At 31.5% G+C, this 18,221-nt stretch overlaps 1 protein-coding gene across 2 annotated transcripts in view; it reads left to right on the top strand.

Moving 5' to 3' along the window:
* Positions 1–15,404, top strand: part of LOC129908648 (irregular chiasm C-roughest protein) — a 209,882-nt gene extending 194,478 nt beyond the window's left edge. For both annotated transcript variants that reach the window (XM_055985301.1, XM_055985302.1), the window contains 7 exons: positions 11,775–12,534; positions 12,595–12,795; positions 12,889–13,065; positions 13,295–13,397; positions 13,941–14,068; positions 14,175–14,592; positions 14,716–15,404. In XM_055985301.1, coding sequence (XP_055841276.1) covers positions 11,905–12,534; positions 12,595–12,795; positions 12,889–13,065; positions 13,295–13,397; positions 13,941–14,068; positions 14,175–14,592; positions 14,716–15,347 — 2,289 coding nt within the window. In that variant the 5' untranslated portion in view covers positions 11,775–11,904 and the 3' untranslated portion in view covers positions 15,348–15,404. The remainder of the gene's footprint in view (positions 1–11,774; positions 12,535–12,594; positions 12,796–12,888; positions 13,066–13,294; positions 13,398–13,940; positions 14,069–14,174; positions 14,593–14,715) is intronic.
* Positions 15,405–18,221: the final 2,817 nt, after the last annotated feature.

Here is an 18,221-nt window from a genome sequence, read left to right as displayed (position 1 = left end):
CATTTTCATATTTTAGAAATTTATTTTATTTAAATAGAAAAATTTGCCAAAGTATAAAATTAAAATAGGTTTTACGACATTATTATACATTTGCTGAAACATTAACTATTCTATCTACTTTCAAAGCTTTGATTAATTTTTTCTGTTTGTACGTGACATGTTTCTGTTAATTTTTTAATCTCTTACTAAGATAAATAAAATGTTAATATTGATATATTGTATAAATACGTTTTTTTTCATACAATGTCACACCCGCTACAAAAATATGTCACACCCGTAACAATTTTTAATTATTATAAAAACTCAGCTTATGTTAAGTTTCATTCAAATGCATGTTTACTGCAAATATAGTAAAATATTTTTTCATATCCATCGAATACGAGATCGACAAGCAGACTGAATCGATTTTCTAACGTGTCACACCCATTACACTTTGTCTTTAAAGACTGTGAATTATAAGACAACATATTATTTCAAAAAAAAAGGTGCTTAAGCTATTTACTTCCTAATAGTTTGCAAATCAGGACCAAAAAATGAAGTAACTGAGTCACACCCGGTACAACTTAAACAGCATGTAATGTATGAAAAAAAATATCTATTAGCATTTATCTGCAAGAGTTTAATAGGGAATAGTAAGAGTTGAACAGATGCGTTTCTTAGTAAAAATGAAAATATAAAGCGGTCCACAGTGGTTCACATAGGCTTTTATGGTAAAAAAAATTTTAATTCTTGACCGAATGAAACAATTCTTCTTCACCGAAAGAAATCTTACAAGGTAATCGAATTTTATGAAAATTTGCAGTCTTCTTAAAGCTTATTTTTAACAAGAAATGATATTATGATTTATAAAAACTGATAAATCGTCCTTGTACCTATTGCCGCAAATCTGGCATTAAATAGTATTTTTGGTCATAGCACAAAAATTTTTAAACAATTGTTTTTTTTGTTCACAAAAATCCAATTTTTTCAATTTTTTGTCAAAGAGAGCCACTGTGTGGTGTTAGCAATAAGATGACTAATAAAACAAATGGATATGTATAATAGGACCACCTTAAGAAAAAAAAAAATTAGGTTCCAAATCAGGAAAAATGCCCTATTTTTTTTTTAAATTTTTATTCCTAACTCTTCCTGACGTATGAATGATCAAATATCCGCAATTTACCCAATACTGGACGCAGAATATTGCCTCTGCTCTAGTAACTTCTTATCAAAATAAGGCCAGGAAAGGTTAGAGATAAAAATAAGAAAAAATGGGGCATTTTTTCCTGATTTGGAACCAATCTAGACGGAATCGCACTCAATTTTCGCAAAAGAGTAAAATAAAGACCACCCTAATGTATAAGCTTGCCATTTGTATTTATTAGAAACTTGATTGGAAAAGTAACATAAAAATCATTTTATAAAAATAAAAAACTAAAAAACATTAAAAAAAAAATCTGGGGGCTAATATGGACCACCTGTTTATAAGGAATAAAAATGACAATTTGATAGTGTTTTTTTCTTTCAGCAAAAATTACATGCTCCATTATTGCCTTCCCATATGGCGGTCCGTATTACCTGCTGAAGCTACTTTATAAAAAAATGTTAGTGATCTGAATCTCGATTGTAGTTTTAGGATCTATAAAAATTGTGGTGGTCCATATTAGCCGCCTGGTTTAGAAATAATGCGTTAACTATTCTAAATAATTTAAAAATCAAGTTAAAGCATATAAGTTTGCAATATTATAAATATCTAACATGACAAAGTCTCATAAAAGAAAAAGGTCTTAATTTTAAAATAACTAATATTTTTGTCATTAAAATTCGTCTAAGAAAGAAAAGCTATCTAATAACCAACGAACAAAATATTGATAAGTTGTTACTCAAATTTTATCACAATCTCAAATAAAAAGTAGCTACACGTGTTGGAAACCCTCTGTGATAAGGTTAAAAGTCTCCTTCTTTCATTCTTATTGAAGAATTTTTATAATTTTTTTTTTTATATTAAATTATGAAAAAAAGGCGCCAAAGAAACCCCTTTTAACTGGCCTTGTTAACGTGAAACAGAGGTAAATCAATTTTTTTCGCCAAACACACACTCACATAAAAATGTTTAAAAAAAATTTACACCAAACCATATGAATTTATATGAGATACGAGAGCTTGACAATCGTCAATAATAAAATATATAGAATCAGGTCCGCTTCTTCTCCCCCCTTTTCCTTCCCCTGTCTAAGTTACCTGCTGGACAAGGATTTGATTCTTTTGTCTTTTATTTTTTTTTCAACTGTATACAGCAAAAGCACCCAGGTGGTTTGTGTAGTGGTGGTTATGGTAGCTAAGAGCTAGATAGTTTTGTTGTTGTTGTTTTTTTTTTGTAGGGTATATTGATTTATTACTATATGGAGCTGTAGCCGTGCATTACACGCGCAGAACACCTGTTCTCGTTACTGGTCTTTCCTCTTGCTTTTGCAATATTTCGTTCAAAATTGAAGTCCTTTGAGAATCGCTCCTTTACTTCGCATGGATTTTCATTTTATTGGGTGCTTGTAGCTAATTTCATTGCTTAACGTTCGTTTATTTCGTTCGTTTCGTATATGTCTTGGCTTGGTTGTCCTCATTGCAATCTTGGTGGTTGATTTTCTCTACTGGGGATTTAGGGGCGCATTGAATAAAAATGCAGATAGATGAAGTAGGTACAACTTCGGACGACTTTCATGGACCTCAAAAAACGTGTTTCCATGCTTCTACTTGGTGAACTTGTAATATAATTGCGTGATGGACAAAAGGGCGCAACGAAACGGTTGGTCAGTAATTTTTTTTCGTCCGTCGTCGTCGGCATCTTTCAGTTGTATGACTTCTTGTTCAGATTCTTCTCATTCTCCCCCCTAAAACAAATGAAGCAAAGAATATGTTGTAAGAAAAGGCCTAAAGATTGAAAAACTGGTCTACTCTGGAAGACGTGTTGGACAGAAAAAAAAAAAAACTCAATCACGAATTGAACACCTGATATTTTTATGTGTGCTATAAGAAAAAAGGGGGCCCCTTTATTTTAAGGTATATCTCTGCTTTCGTCTTGGATTTATTTCGGACCGAAGATTTGGCTTGGAAGTGTTTGAGGGACAAAAAAAAAAAAACAAAAAGGAGAGAGTTTTTTTTTTTATTTAATTTTAATTTGAATCCTTTTGTAAGCGTTGTGCAATTAACATGTAATTTTCATGATTTTTTACCTTCTTTTTTGAGTTTTTTTTTTTTTTTGAAAATGTGTGTTGCTTTTGAATTTGCGTGCACATAATTTGGACTTCAATTGTTACTCCTCTCATTTTTACTCAGAACAGAACACATCGACTCATCCAGAAAAGGAGAGTTGTATGCAGGAAGCGACATCACTTAAGGTTTTACTTGTTGTTACCCCCAGGATACACATAATCTTCCAACCCCATATAACCTTCCGGATTTTGTGTTTTTGTTCTTTAAGACAAGTCCTTGACAGATTGGCTTTAAGCATCTTTTTGTTGTGCCCTCCTCGACTACAACCGACGTTGACGTCAACGTCTGTTTTGCTATGTGACACTCTGACATGTGTCCAAAAAGATTCTTCTTGAAATTTGAGAAACCAGAAAAAAAAGAAAAAAAAATAAAGGGTTGAAAACTTGAACCAAAGTCAGGAAAGAATGGATAAGGTAGTTCTAACCCCTATATAATGTATTTTTCAAATCAAGATCAATTTTGTGTCGTTTTTTTTTTTATTTTTTTTTTTTTTTTGAAAATTATGAAACACTTTATACACAAAAAGTCGTCTTCTAACAAAAAAGGGATTGACGACTGTCACGTGACTTGGGTCTATTCCGAAAAACTTATTGTTTACAAGGGATTTTTCTATCCATATTATTTATGGTATTTATTTCTTTTTTATCTCACATCATTCGTCAGACTATTGGAATCTCATTTTATTCCGGAAGCAATATGTCCTCGTTAAAATAAAGTATTTGAAAAAAAATATCAAGGATTCATTTTAATATGCTTTGGCATGTTTTTTGAGAAATATCGTATGTTTGTTGAAAGTCCTTTAGATATTGTATTGTGTGGGAGAAGGAGAAGAAAATGATTTAGGCAATGGTTTTTTGAACAGCAGCCAACAAAACCCAAAAACGATAACGATGATGACGAGCATAGCAGAGTGGACAAGGACATTACTCAAAAAACAATCTTTTATGACTGTAGTTTGGTCATTGTATATAGGTTATAATAGATGCTACTGCCTGCTGCTATACCTGTCCGCTATTTATGTTACATCGACCATCAGGGCATTGTTTCAATAAAATTCTAAAATTTATTTTCCTTCGGTTTTTTGGCATAGCAACGCCATATCGATAAAAGGACATTATATACCTAAAAAACTAAAATTGTGCAAAGTCATAAAATACCCAATGGGAATAATAGCAGTAGATTTGGCCTAGTTTTTAGCATGTTTGTTGTTAAAACAAAACAAAAAAAAAAAATAGTAAAATTTTGCCGCATGTTATTTTTCAAATGTTTTTGCCTATAAAACATTTTTATTGCACTGGTTTGCGCGAAAAAATAAATAAAAAAACAATAAAAATAAACAACACACATATAAACGGATTTCATATTTTTACCCGATATTATAATTGACATTACTTACAGATGTTTGAATTAATTGCAGTAAAAATTTGGTGAATTTTCTAAACAAGCTAAATAAATATAGCAGCAAAATGTATATCTAACTTGTTGTAGTAGTGTGGTTTTTGGTTTTTAGAAAAACAAATTTAATGCAATCGATTAACATGCAAATATAGGTTAAAATTAGCAGGAAGCATTGTATAGCCTGTAGGATATGTGTGTTAACAAATAAAGGTTGGATAGTGATTTACTAACGTATTTTTACCTGTATTAAACAAAAATATAGAAAATATGGTACAATGAGTTAAAAATTTTCAAATTTTTTAGATCACATGGGAAACAATATGACGAAATTCGATAGTTTAAAGAACACTAACAAAATTGGAAGCTTGTTGAAACGAATTCGTTTCTGTTTTTTTTTTTGTTTTATTTTTTCCCGTGACTTACAAAAATGTCAAAACTGAACATCAGTGCTATTAACTTATTTCAATCGCTATAATTAGTTTTTTATGCTCATAATTTAACGTTCTTCAATTGAATACCTAATTATGCAGGATGTCTTGGAATAAGATAAGCGAAATGTGGAGTGATTATATTCTTAAAAAAACCATGTGTGTCTGTGCAATTCACACGCAGTAGACGTGAAACCTTAAAAAAATCATTTTTCTTGAAAAAAAAAAAAAAAATCGAAAAAATCTAATTATTTTTTTTTCTTCCATCATCTTTAAATTAATTTTTTATATGACAACCAACTAGTAAATTTTATGTCATATGAAAGGTTATTATTGAAGCTTTAAATATTTTTTTCAATCATGTCTGTCCGAAATCTACAAAAAGAGCTAGAAATTTTTTAAGCCAATCAATTTTTATCAAAAAAAGCAAGAAAATCAATCTTTTTTTCTTCGTTTATTTTATATAACAACCTATAATAAATTTTATATCATCTGAAAGTTTATTATTTAAGATTTAATGTCACTCGTCGCTAGTCATCGGCAACAAATCTCCACAGGTGTTTTGAGTTTTCAAGTTTTTCAATTTAAGATTGTGAATTTTGTAGAGCACGTACGGTTATGTGTGATATATCAAATGAAAGGCAATACTTTCAACATACGTATTAAAAAAATAAAATTTTTATGTTTTATTAATTTATTTTTTTGAAGATAAAAATAATTAACAAAACAGTCATTCACAATTTTGACAGAAAACTGGTACATTTTATGATACTTGGGAAAATCTGCACCAGATTTTTAGAGTGCTCGTATCAGGTTCCATTCAGCATTATGAAATACTTTTAAAAAGTGTGTCATATGACCAATACATAAGTTTTACTCTTTACCCTTACTCTTTAACATGCTGTAAAAAACTATACAAAATTAAAAAAAAAAAAAAAATATAGCACGTATACGCCACAGTGTATTTGAACAACATCCAATTGATGTGAATTACAACCTTGGTTTATGTGCGAACATGTCCAAATCGTAGTTAAATAATACTTGCAAGCAATAATAATTGTTCAATTATTTGTCGTCAGTCTTAATAAATGAACGGAAAAACAAAAATCTTTGAAATATGTAGGTACAAATCACAAAAATATAAAAGAGATTTTTTTTTTGTTTGTTCTCAAAATGTTATACAATTTTTTTTTCAAAATGGCAGGCTTTTTGTTTTAAAAACCAAAAATTTAAATTTTATACTTATTTCTTATTGAAATATTTCGAATGAATGTTCTTTTATATTAAAATTTAATATTTAAAATTTAATTTTACTCTCCACATCATTTAAACCAATAAATTCAGTCAACTACTATGGTAACCATCTAAAATTTTCCTATTAAAACTTTTCATATTAACTTGCGGAAAAACTTCAAAATGCTTTGCGGTCTTAAAGACGAAATTATCTCCAATTTTCTCAAATTACTTCTTGAATTCAAAGAATTCTTCAAAGCAAACTTAAGTACAATTTAAAACCAAAAATTTCACTATCATCAAATCAAAACCTATTTGTCAAAAACCAAAATCAACCAATCCATGCGTATAAAACACATCTTCAAATTTGTGTGAAGTGTTTTATATCTGCAAGTCATAACCTTTAATTCAGATATCAACCCAATTTAATAATATAATATCGTTTATCAACTGGATAAATACCAACTCTTTTAAAGGAAGACAAAAAAAAAAAAAAATCAATCTAAAAAACATGATTGTTAAAAATCTGTTCATCATCATGATATGGCAGCTTCTTCCAAGAGATAACAAATATACCTACATACACTACACATCTTGTTTACCCCTTTTTATCCTCTCTCATAACGTAGGTAGAGGTTTTGAAGGCTTTTTTTTTGAAATATTTATCTCATAAAAAATCATGTCATGTCATTCTTCAGTATAATATTGAAATTCCTTTAGGCCTTCTTTAAGGTATTAAACGAGTAGTTAGGTTATAGGTATGCTACTTGTCAAATTGTCGTAAAACTTAAAATCTCCAAAAACCACCACCATCATCATTCTCAAATCGTTTTAAAATCTGTTAATTTGACAGTTTAACTTTTTGTGTATTATTTAAACACCTGCTGCCATCAGCTATTTAACTTCCTTAAAAAAAAAAAAAAAAACAACTAAAAAACCAATAAACTTTTAACAGAAACAAACTTTGTTTTGTGTGTTTCGTTAAATTTTTTCAAGTTGACGTAATAGTTGGCATTGCCAACTATCTCGTAATGTCCATTAAACATCTTTTCAAGGCAGAATAGGACTAGCTATGGTCTAGGTAGGTGGTAAGGAATGAAACTTTTTCACACAACAACTTTTAAATTCATCCGATTTCCAAAAGAACAAGAAGAAAAACCATCCAATTTTGCGTTACAGCGTTACAGAAGATATACAATTACAAGACTTTCGTCAACTCTTTGTTCTTCTCCTGTCCACAGTTTTCAACCTCAAAAACATGTGCTTTTGTTCAGAAAAACTTGTAACTGTAACACGAGTGTAGCAAGTAAGAAAAATGAAAGAAAAACACACAAAGAAAGAAAAAGTGAAACATTCCACATGTAACGTTGTATAACAATCTTGTGTTGAAAACTTTTCTGGCTCTTCTATTGTCTTTGGCAAGAACATTTATTTTCATACAAACCAAAGAGACATACTTTTATACTCCTTCTCTCTTTCTTTTTTTCTGGGTGCAATTGTTGCCAGCAAAAGTGTGTAAGTAAGGAGAGGATAGGAAAAAGACCATTGTCCATTCGGAAGCTTTAGCTTATGCCATAACCAGCAGTAAACCACCCTGATGCCTGCACCACACACAGCTCAGCTCTTTCGAGATGGTAATCTCTTTCAACACCACCATAAGATTCCCATATTATATCTTTTGGTTATTATTTTATTGTAAAACAGAAGAAGATTACACAAAACAAAAATAAAAAACCTTAAACCAACTATGAATGCCACATTTGTGGGTTTCTAGGGAATGTCTTGTGCCCTTTTGTTACCCCCCCTCAATCTGAAATAGGTTTTATGGCCTTAACACATTTTTGTCTGCAACAGCAGCAGTTGAATAGTCATCGTGTTGGTTCGGTCGGTGGTCGTTAAAATAAGTGAAACTAATTTAAGGCGCAAAACTATTTTTTAACGAGAATTTAATTCACATCCAATTCAAGGAATCCGTAACAAAAGTGTGAAAACAAAAAGTATTCACGACTTTTAGTATTAGGTAGGAAAGTATGAACAGATAAAAGTATTCAAGGAAAAAAGTATGCGCGACAAAAGTTCGAAAAATGGAAAACTATTATTTTGACTGGGTTTTGATCTGGCAATAGTTACAAAGAGAAATGAGAATTTGCGAAATCAAATGTGGCGATGGACAATTCTGATTGGTCAAGAAAGAATAAATAGACGAATTTATTGTTAGATAGGGCTGGGGTCTCAGAAAAAAAGAGAGTATAGTATACAGAAATATTTATTCATAAGGATAGGAGGTCTAAATTTAATTTTCAGTCTCGCAGCTGCGATGAGCGAGGCAAGGTTAAGAGTGAGAATAAATAGACGAATTTATTGTTAGATAGGGCTGGGGTCTCAGAAAAAAAGAGAGTATAGTATACAAAAATATTTATTCATAAGGATAGGAGGTCTAAATTTAATTTTCAGTCTGGCAGCTGCGATGAGCGAGGCAAGGTTAAGAGTGCGCTCGATTTTTTTTTATCCGTAACAAAAGTGTGAAAACAAAAAGTATTCTCGACTTTTAGTATTAGGTAGGAAAGTATGAACAGATAAAAGTATTCAAGTAATTTTTCTTCAAAGTCTTGATTTTGAAAATTATTTTTTCATTAACTATTTTATAAAACAGGTTTAATTAAAAATAGAATAATCGTTAAAAATAAAATAATCGTTGGTTTTAAACAATTTTTTTCTTTCAAAAGTAAAATATTTTTTAGAAAATTTCCCTGGTTCCCCAGGACCTGAAATCCCCTATACTATACGATTTTCTTCCTGCTTTGACCCAGCTTATATATTCCTTCGAAATCATTCGTATTGAAGTAAAAAAATAAAATATATGTTATAAAAGTACCAAAATAAATTGTTACCTTTTTTTGTAATCTGCAAAATGATCACATCAAATTGTTGGAAATTAAATGATCTTTAAAAATTGTCATAAGAATTTTTTCAATAAAAGTTGTAGAAAAAAAGTTGTGGCCCTTTAAAGTATTTTTTCTTGAAAATGTACATCTATTTTCAAGAACAACTTTCTTATTTCCAATGTTAAAGAAAAAAGTACCTTAATCAAAATTGTAGAGAACTAAATTATCTACAAAAACCATCTTAAACATTTTTTTGTGGGACTAACGGTTCGCAAGATATTATTAAAAAACAGTTTAAACGGGGTTTTCAACCCCGAAAACTAGATTGTATACTCCCATTAACCTACTCTACACATCAAAACAAAAAAATCTTGTCCTACCTAAAATGCAAGGTCCGTCAAAATTTTGCAACATTTCAAAGGACTAATAATCTCGCGCACTCCAACACTCCGCACTCGCTCATCGCAGCTGCGAGACTGAAAATTAAATTTAGACCTCCTATTCCTATCCTTATGAATAAATATTTCTGTATACCCTCTTTTTTTCTGAGACCCCAGCCCTATCTAACAATAAATTCGCCTATTTATTCTCACTCTTACAAAACCCTGTCAAAATAATAATTTTCCATTTTTCGAACTTTTTTCGCGCATACTTTTTTCCTTGAATACTTTTATCTGTTCATACTTTCCTACCTAATACTAAAAGTCGAGAATACTTTTTGTTTTCACACTTTTGTTACGGATAAAAAAAAATCGAGCGCACTCTTAACCTTGCCTCGCTCATCGCAGCTGCCAGACTGAAAATTAAATTTAGACCTCCTATCCTTATGAATAAATATTTTTGTATACTATACTCTCTTTTTTTCTGAGACCCCAGCCCTATCTAACAATAAATTCGTCTATTTATTCTCACTCTTAACCTTGCCTCGCTCATCGCAGCTGCGAGACTGAAAATTAAATTTAGACCTCCTATCCTTATGAATAAATATTTCTGTATACTATACTCTCTTTTTTTCTGAGACCCCAGCCCTATCTAACAATAAATTCGTCTATTTATTCTTTCTTGACCAATCAGAATTGTCCATCGCCACATTTGATTTCGCAAATTCTCATTTCTCTTTGTAACTATTGCCAGATCAAAACCCAGTCAAAATAATAGTTTTCCATTTTTCGAACTTTTGTCGCGCATACTTTTTTCCTTGAATACTTTTATCTGTTCATACTTTCCTACCTAATACTAAAAGTCGTGAATACTTTTTGTTTTCACACTTTTGACGGGTTCCCATTAAAATTTAGATGTTGAGGAAATAATATAGCAATAGTTTTTGAAATCACTAATTTTTCAAGAAAGAAGCGAAACAATTGTTTTTTTTTCATAGCATAACATTTTTTCACTGTTTTTACAGAACAACCTACTATAAATTTTATACCATCTGAAAGACTTTTATTTTAGTTAAAAATTTTCACTACAACCATGTCTGTATGACATTTAAAAAAAGAGCTGGACATTTTTGAATGCAATCAGTTTTCATAAAAAAAAAAATAACTTTTTTCCTTTCATTAACCTTTTGTCCATTTTTTTTATATAAAAACCGGCTAAAAATTTTATATTACTGAAAAGCTTATTATTTCAGCTTTAACTGCATGCCTCATTCATATATGTACGACACCTACAAAAAAAATCTAACCATATGGTTTTTCCTCCACTGGTGGTTCGTCGTCGGCAAAAATGATTAAGATTAGAGCATATATTATTATGATTTATACATCAAATGAAAGGTTATATTATCTTTCGAAATATATAAAATCAAAAATATAAGTTTTCTATTTAAAAAAAATATGAAGTTACTTCAGAAATATGTCTACTAAAATTAATCATGTAGATAATTCACAAATGCTTACCTACTATCGCTCTCCACTATTAATTTCATCTATTTTTCAGTCAAAATAAAAAAGATATAAATAAAAAAAAAAAAACGGTTGAAAACGCCAAGAAAAAATAGTTTAATAAATCCAATTTTTTGTACGTAAACATCAATCAATCTTACCTATAAGTTCTGTAAATTTTGAGATTTTTTGCATTTTGTCATAAAAAACATCTTTCAAAAATACTCCTTTAAAAATAGGTGTTTTTCAAAAATTAATTTATTTCGAAAATTAGGGCTTTACAAAAAAATATGTTTAAAATAGAAATTTTGGTAAAAAAAACTCTCCTACCTATAAAAACCACATTGTCAATGGTCTACCCCACGCATTTTTTTTTAGAAAACCGTTCATAACTTATTTTTTGAAAACTTTTGCCGCTCTGTTTTCAAATGTATCTATCGATTAGAAAAAAATTCATCTGTCTACGACTTACCGTTTAGAAAATAATTTTTTTTTACCATGTCATTTTACCCTTATTTACCCTATTTAATGATTGAATTTTTAAAAATCCTTTCTAAAATAGTTCAAACTCTACTTTGATTTATGAATTAATCAGTGAGTGGCTAACAAAATAATATAATAAAATATAACTAGATAATAACTAGATAACTTGAAAAACTAATTTTTTTGTGTCATTTGAATTTTTTAAATTGCAGGATCTCGCAAAATAGACATATCCCATTCAACCATCAAACTCAAGAACCAACCATCATCGTCACTGAAATTTCCATAGAAATAACTGGTGTAGTCGGCACATTGTGTGCGAGGGCGAACGAAGAACACACAATGAGCGGAAATAGCGTGCCAAAATCAAGGAACCCATCATCAGACAGCAGTAGGAGTAGCAGAAGGAGATGCTGCTCGTCGAAAGGCTTACTTTTAACCGTCATGATGATGATGATGACTTTTCTGCCATTTGAAGTTGCGGCGAAACACATCCATACAAATGGAGGAGGGGGAAGTGCGGGTTCAGGTGCAGGAGGCTATGTCAATTTCAATAATCAGCGCTTCGCCATGGAACCCCAAGACCAAACTGCAGTTGTCGGAGCTCGTGTCACGCTTCCTTGTCGGGTCATCAACAAACAGGGCACATTACAATGGACAAAGGACGACTTTGGCCTCGGTACGCACCGTAATTTGAGTGGATTCGAACGCTACTCGATGGTAGGTAGCGACGAAGAAGGTGATTATTCGCTAGACATCTATCCGGTGATGTTGGACGATGATGCAAAATATCAGTGCCAAGTGAGTCCGGGTCCAGAGGGCCAAGCGGCTATAAGGTCAACATTTGCCACTCTCTCTGTGTTAGTTCCCCCCGAACCGCCTAAAATTTCTCAGGGAGACTTTATCATGACCACCGAGGACCGCAAAGTAGAGATTGAATGCATATCCGTTGGTGGTAAACCAGCTTCAGAGGTATAAGTTTTTGTGAGAGTTTAGTAGAATGGAAAAGTTTATTTTTTCTCTCTCTGATAGATAACCTGGATTGATGGCTTGGGAACAGTAATCAATGATAACATCGAATACACAGTGATTCCGATGCCAGATTTGCGTCGGTTCACTGCGAAATCGGTTCTACGATTGACACCACGCAAGGAGCACCACAATACAAATTTCACTTGTCAGGCTCAGAATACAGCCGACCGAACATATCGTTCAACGAAAATTCGTGTTGAGGTAAGAAGAGTCTTTCTCTCTCTGTGTTAATTAATCAAAAACTTGATGACCTATCCTTTTCCGTCTAAACTTGTGTGTGTTTGTTTATTGCAGGTGAAATATGCTCCAAAAGTCAAAGTGAGTGTAATTGGTGGCGCTTTAGCTGGTGGCAGGATTCCAGAGTACGCTCAGGTGCGATTAGAATGCAAAGCGGATGCCAATCCTGGTGAAGTCCGTTATCGATGGTTCATCAACGACGAGCCAATTATCGGTGGCCAGAAAACCGAAATGGTAATATTTTCTTTCTCTCTCTTTCTCTCTCAAATTTTCAATTATTCTCCAAAAGTGTATGCGTTCGTTGGACGGTTGTCTTTTGTGACTTCCGTTCGTCCGTTCGTTCCATCTTTTCCATCCAATCATCCATTCACATTGAAGAAGCGGTTTGAAATTAATTTTTGTTTTTCTCTTCCCCTCTCTCTCTCTTTTCTCTCTTTCTTCCAACCCCTTTTGTAAATATCAGGTTATCCGGAATGTTACACGAAAGTTCCACGATGCCATCGTCAAGTGTGAGGTGCAGAATTCGGTAGGCAAGAGTGAGGATAGCGAGACCCTGGACATAAGCTGTAAGTACAATTTCCTACCCAACTCACAATTTGCAGGTCGATGATAGTGATGGGAACTATCGAATGATTGGAACTATCGATAGTTAGTAATTGAATGATTTGAACTATCGAATAGTTCATTCATTCATTTATTCATTCGAAAAAAACTATCGAATAAACTATCGGATAGAAACTATCGAATACAAATTATCGAATAAACTATCGAATAAAAACTATCGAATAAAAAAAACTATTTGAATGAAAAAACTATTCGAATGCAAAAACTATCTAATAAAAAAAACTACTCGAATGAAAAAACTATCGTATAAAAAAATTATTCGAATGAAAAAACTATCGAATAAAAAACTATCGAATAAAAAAACTATCGAATAAAAATAAATAGTAACTAATTGAATGAATAAATAAATGATTTAAAACTATCGAATGAATGAATATATTACAACTATCGATAGTTTTATAGTTTTTATTCGATACTTCCCATCCCTAGTCGATGATTTCAAAATGGACAACTTAACTCATGTGTTTTTCTCTCTCTTCTCCCAGATGGACCACAATTTCGCCAGCGTCCACAGTCCATTGAGGCTGATATTGGCAGCGTTGTATCACTGACCTGTGAGGTTGATGGCAATCCCATGCCGGACATTGTTTGGATACAACATCCCATCGATAGGGTAGGTTATTTCGCAAACCTTTTTTCAAGTGCACTTTAGATAACTCACATCTCCAACCGCAACCGCACACATTTCTGACTTTGTCTTTTTACTCTCTCGCCCACAGGTTGTTGGCGGCAGTTCAAATTTGACATTTAGCGTTACAAACGAAACTGCTGGGCGGTACTATTGCAAAGCAAACGTTCCTGGTTACCCAGAGATATCGTCGGACGCGTACGTTTACCTTAAGGGCTCTCCCATAATCACCTCGTCGCACTATCAATACGGTCTGGTCGGCGATACGGCAAGGATTGAATGCTACGCGACTTCGGTGCCGCGGGCCAGGCATGTATCATGGACGTTTAATGGTCATGAGATTTCGGAATCGGGCCATGACTACTCGATATTGGTGGACGCAGTGCCCGGGGGAGTCAAATCGACCCTCATCATCAGAGACAGCCAATCGTACCACTATGGCAAGTACAATTGTACGGTGGTCAATGACTATGGCAACGATGTGGTTGAGATAAATTTGCAGGCTCAAAGTAAGTTCTCCGAAAATTTAACCCTCGAAATGAAAGTCATTTGACTTTGTTTGATGTTGATGGAAGACATCATTTTAATTGTTCTTTTTTTGTCTCTTTTTCTTTTGTGTCTCTCTTCTGCAGAAAGCGTTCCATTATTGATGACAATTGTTGGTGGAATTTCAGCAGTAGCCATCCTAATGATTCTGACCATCTTGGTAATTGTCTATTTCAAGTGCAAAAAACGCAAACTCCCACCAGCCGATGTCATTAGTGAGCATCAGATCTCGAAAATCGCTGCCAAAGAGGCCGGTGACCGCACATCCAACTACAGTGACCTCAAGGTGGACATTTCAGCCGGTTATGTGCCTTATGCCGATTACACCACCCACTACAGTCCTCCGCCGCAATATTTAACAACATGTTCGACAAAATCCGGTGGCAGCAGCCATTTGCAACTTCAGCAGCATCAACAACAGCATCAAGCTATTAATGTGCCAATGACTTTTATAAATGGCGGAGGCAGTTTAACGGGCAGCATTATTGGATCGCGAGAAATTCGACAGGATAATGGTCTTCCAAGTTTACAAAGCACCACGACGACAAATGGAAGTGTGGTAAGTTCATCGCCAAATGGCAGTTGCAGTAATAATAGCACAGCCACGCATGTAGCACAGAACTCGTTGAGTATTGATCCAAGGTATAGTGCCATATATGGCAATCCCTATTTACGAAATTCTAATTCATCATTGCTGCCGCCACCTACAGCTGTTTAGAATTAAAAAAAAAAAAAAACATACAAAAAAATAACTAAGAGAAAACAAAAAAAATCAATTAAGTAAACTAAAAAACCTATAATTTTTAATAATTATTGTCGCTTTCGAATTTAAAAAGAAATACAAAAAAAAAAAGAAATAATCGAGTTAGGCTAATTTAACACAAAAAACAAAGAAAAAGAAAATATAATAATACTCTTGTATAAAAATGGACTAACCACGTAAAGACTGATCTCAACGATTTAGTAAAATGGGTTACCTAAATTTCCAAAAAACAAAAATCACATAAACAAAAAAAAAAATAAAATAAATTTTGATAAATTATTTTGAAAACAACAAAACTTACCTAAAGATGTGACGTAGAGGGGGTAGAAGTGTAGAAGTTTTTAAAGAATTTTTAAGTTAGGGAAGATTCTAGGGAAAGTTTTGCCAATTTTTTTCACAAATATTTAAAAATTCGAATTTTAGTTTTTTTTTTTTAATTTTCAAATTTTAAGGGAGAACAAATTTTGAAATGCGAACATTAATTAGGTAGCTATTTTGTTACATTGATACATCAATACAGAATTTTGATTTGTAAGGGATGGTCGGTTTAACTTTGAACTGGGGTGAAAAAGAGGGCATTTTACCTACAAATTTGAGGAATTTTTGGATTTCTTGGGACAAAAAAACGGTATCTGCTATCAATTTTTCAATTTCGGCTCCAACGATTTTGTTAAAAAAAAATCATCTTCACTTTTTATTCTGTAGATGAAAAAAAGTTTGTTTTTTCAAAACCAGTATAGTAACCTCTTATTAACTTTTTTTGATTTTGAATTTCATTGCAAACGAGATTACTAAATTCAATAAAATACAGGAACATTAACGTTCCCTATAAATAGTGCAAAGAATGAAATTTAAGAAAAAACATTTTTCCGGATTTAAAACATAAAATTTTGTCAAAAATTAATTTTTAGAAAACGGTTTAGGAACAAAAACGGTTTTTTAGACCTTTAAACATCGCAAATACTCAATTTCCCAACCGATTTTCATAAAAAAAAATTGGTTTCACTAAAACTTAATATTGTTTAAAAAAATTATAAAAATTGACATTTTTTGGTTCAAAAGTATGCTAAAAATCGACGTTCAAGTGAAGAAAATGGCGAAAAGAACACTAATTTTAAAATTCTTGAGTTTATGAAGTTTAGGTTTTTAACTAAAACCATATATGTTTGAAAGATATTCTTTTAAGAACAATTTCAAAAACTGAAATGGGTTGAAAATTGACGAAGCTAGTGTAATTGCAATGTTTGAAGGTCTAAAAACCCGTTTATTGTCCCTAAATCTAGATTTTGGAGGTCTTCTGAAAAACAAAGTATGCAGTTTTAATATATTCAAAATGCTCTACAAAACGTATTATTTTAGCAGAAAAATATTTTCAAATTTCGTTTTTTTTTTCGCTAAACAGTGTATGTAAAATTCTTCTAAAATACACAGGAACCAAAAACTAGCTTAAGTCAAATCTCGAGTTACAGATTTTTACATTTTTATTTGTATATGCAACTTTTATATATTAAGAATATCTGTCCATTCCATTATCAATTTTTTTCTTATCACTTTTTATTAACTAAACAGCTTTTTGACCTTTTTCTAAAATTACCTCAGTTTACCCTACTTAAATGTCAAATTTTCAAAAAATCCTGAATATTTAAAATTTTAAATTTAATTTTTTCTGACGTAATTTTTTTGACTTACCATATAAGCAGTCCAAATTAACCCTTTTGCAAATCAAATTCACCCTCAAAAAATCAAAGGGTACAAACTGTTATTATCATTCATTCAAGAAACTGATGATCTATCCTTTTTTTTAAGATCCTTTGTGATTCGATTGATAGATGGTAAGATTTTCTGTTTACTTTACTGATAGTTTATTTTAATGATTTTTTATTTTAGTGAATTGTTAACAAGCATTAAAATATCTCTTTTCAAATCGGTGTTTGCGAAAAAAAATGTCGCCTTTTATATGAACAAAATCCTTGAAAATGAATGTGAAAGAATTTGTCTCATCTCGAACTCAAAAATTATTCCTTACTTGAATAAAAAATTTTTGTTTAACTTCTCGTGCGTCATTTACGAGTAGACGTAACAACCTCATTAGACTTTAAAAATAGTTCAAAACTATGAAAGTGGTTTTCTTTCAATACAGACTGTGTCTGTATACCTTACCTACTTTTATTCAAAAACATCAAAGTCCTTTACATCAATGCATCAATGAAGAAGGTACCTAATTTAAAATTAAACTGAAGATAGAGAATCGAAAAAATGTAGGTTGTCTGTAGTTTTCCATACAGAAAACGTGTAATACAAATCAAATAAAAAATCGAAACCCTTCAAGTTCAAATTCTAGAAATTCATTATTTTTTTTCCTTGAAATAAAAAAACTTTAAAATATTAGAATTTATCTTTTCTATGAAAAAAAAAAAAAATATATAAAAACCAAAACCAAATATAGAAATCAATGCACAAATAACTTGAAAACCCCTTCACAAAAACTACCCTCCTAGAAATATTATGAAAAATATATAAAAAAAAAATAAAATCCTTAACAGACAACCTCATCGTTATTATATAGAAAAAACCGCATTATATTTGTATTTGTGTGTTTTTTATTCTGAATTTCTTAGAAAATGAAAAAAAAAAAAAATTATTTTCAAGTATTGAAAAATATTAAAACATTCAACTTTATCGATTTCTATGCATATTGAACTAAATCAAGGGAAAACGCTGTTTCTAAGGTAAAATATTATATTGGAAGGTATAAGGTGCTCGTAGTAGAAAGCATATTCAACACAATAACACAAAAGGTAAGAGGCTTTCTCCGTTTTATTTTTGTTA

The sequence above is a fragment of the Episyrphus balteatus genome, chromosome 2, assembly GCF_945859705.1.
Source record: "Episyrphus balteatus chromosome 2, idEpiBalt1.1, whole genome shotgun sequence".
In the NCBI taxonomy this organism is placed as follows: domain Eukaryota; kingdom Metazoa; phylum Arthropoda; class Insecta; order Diptera; family Syrphidae; genus Episyrphus; species Episyrphus balteatus.
Note: the sequence above shows the minus strand (reverse complement) of the source record. Positions and strands in the feature narration are given on the sequence as shown.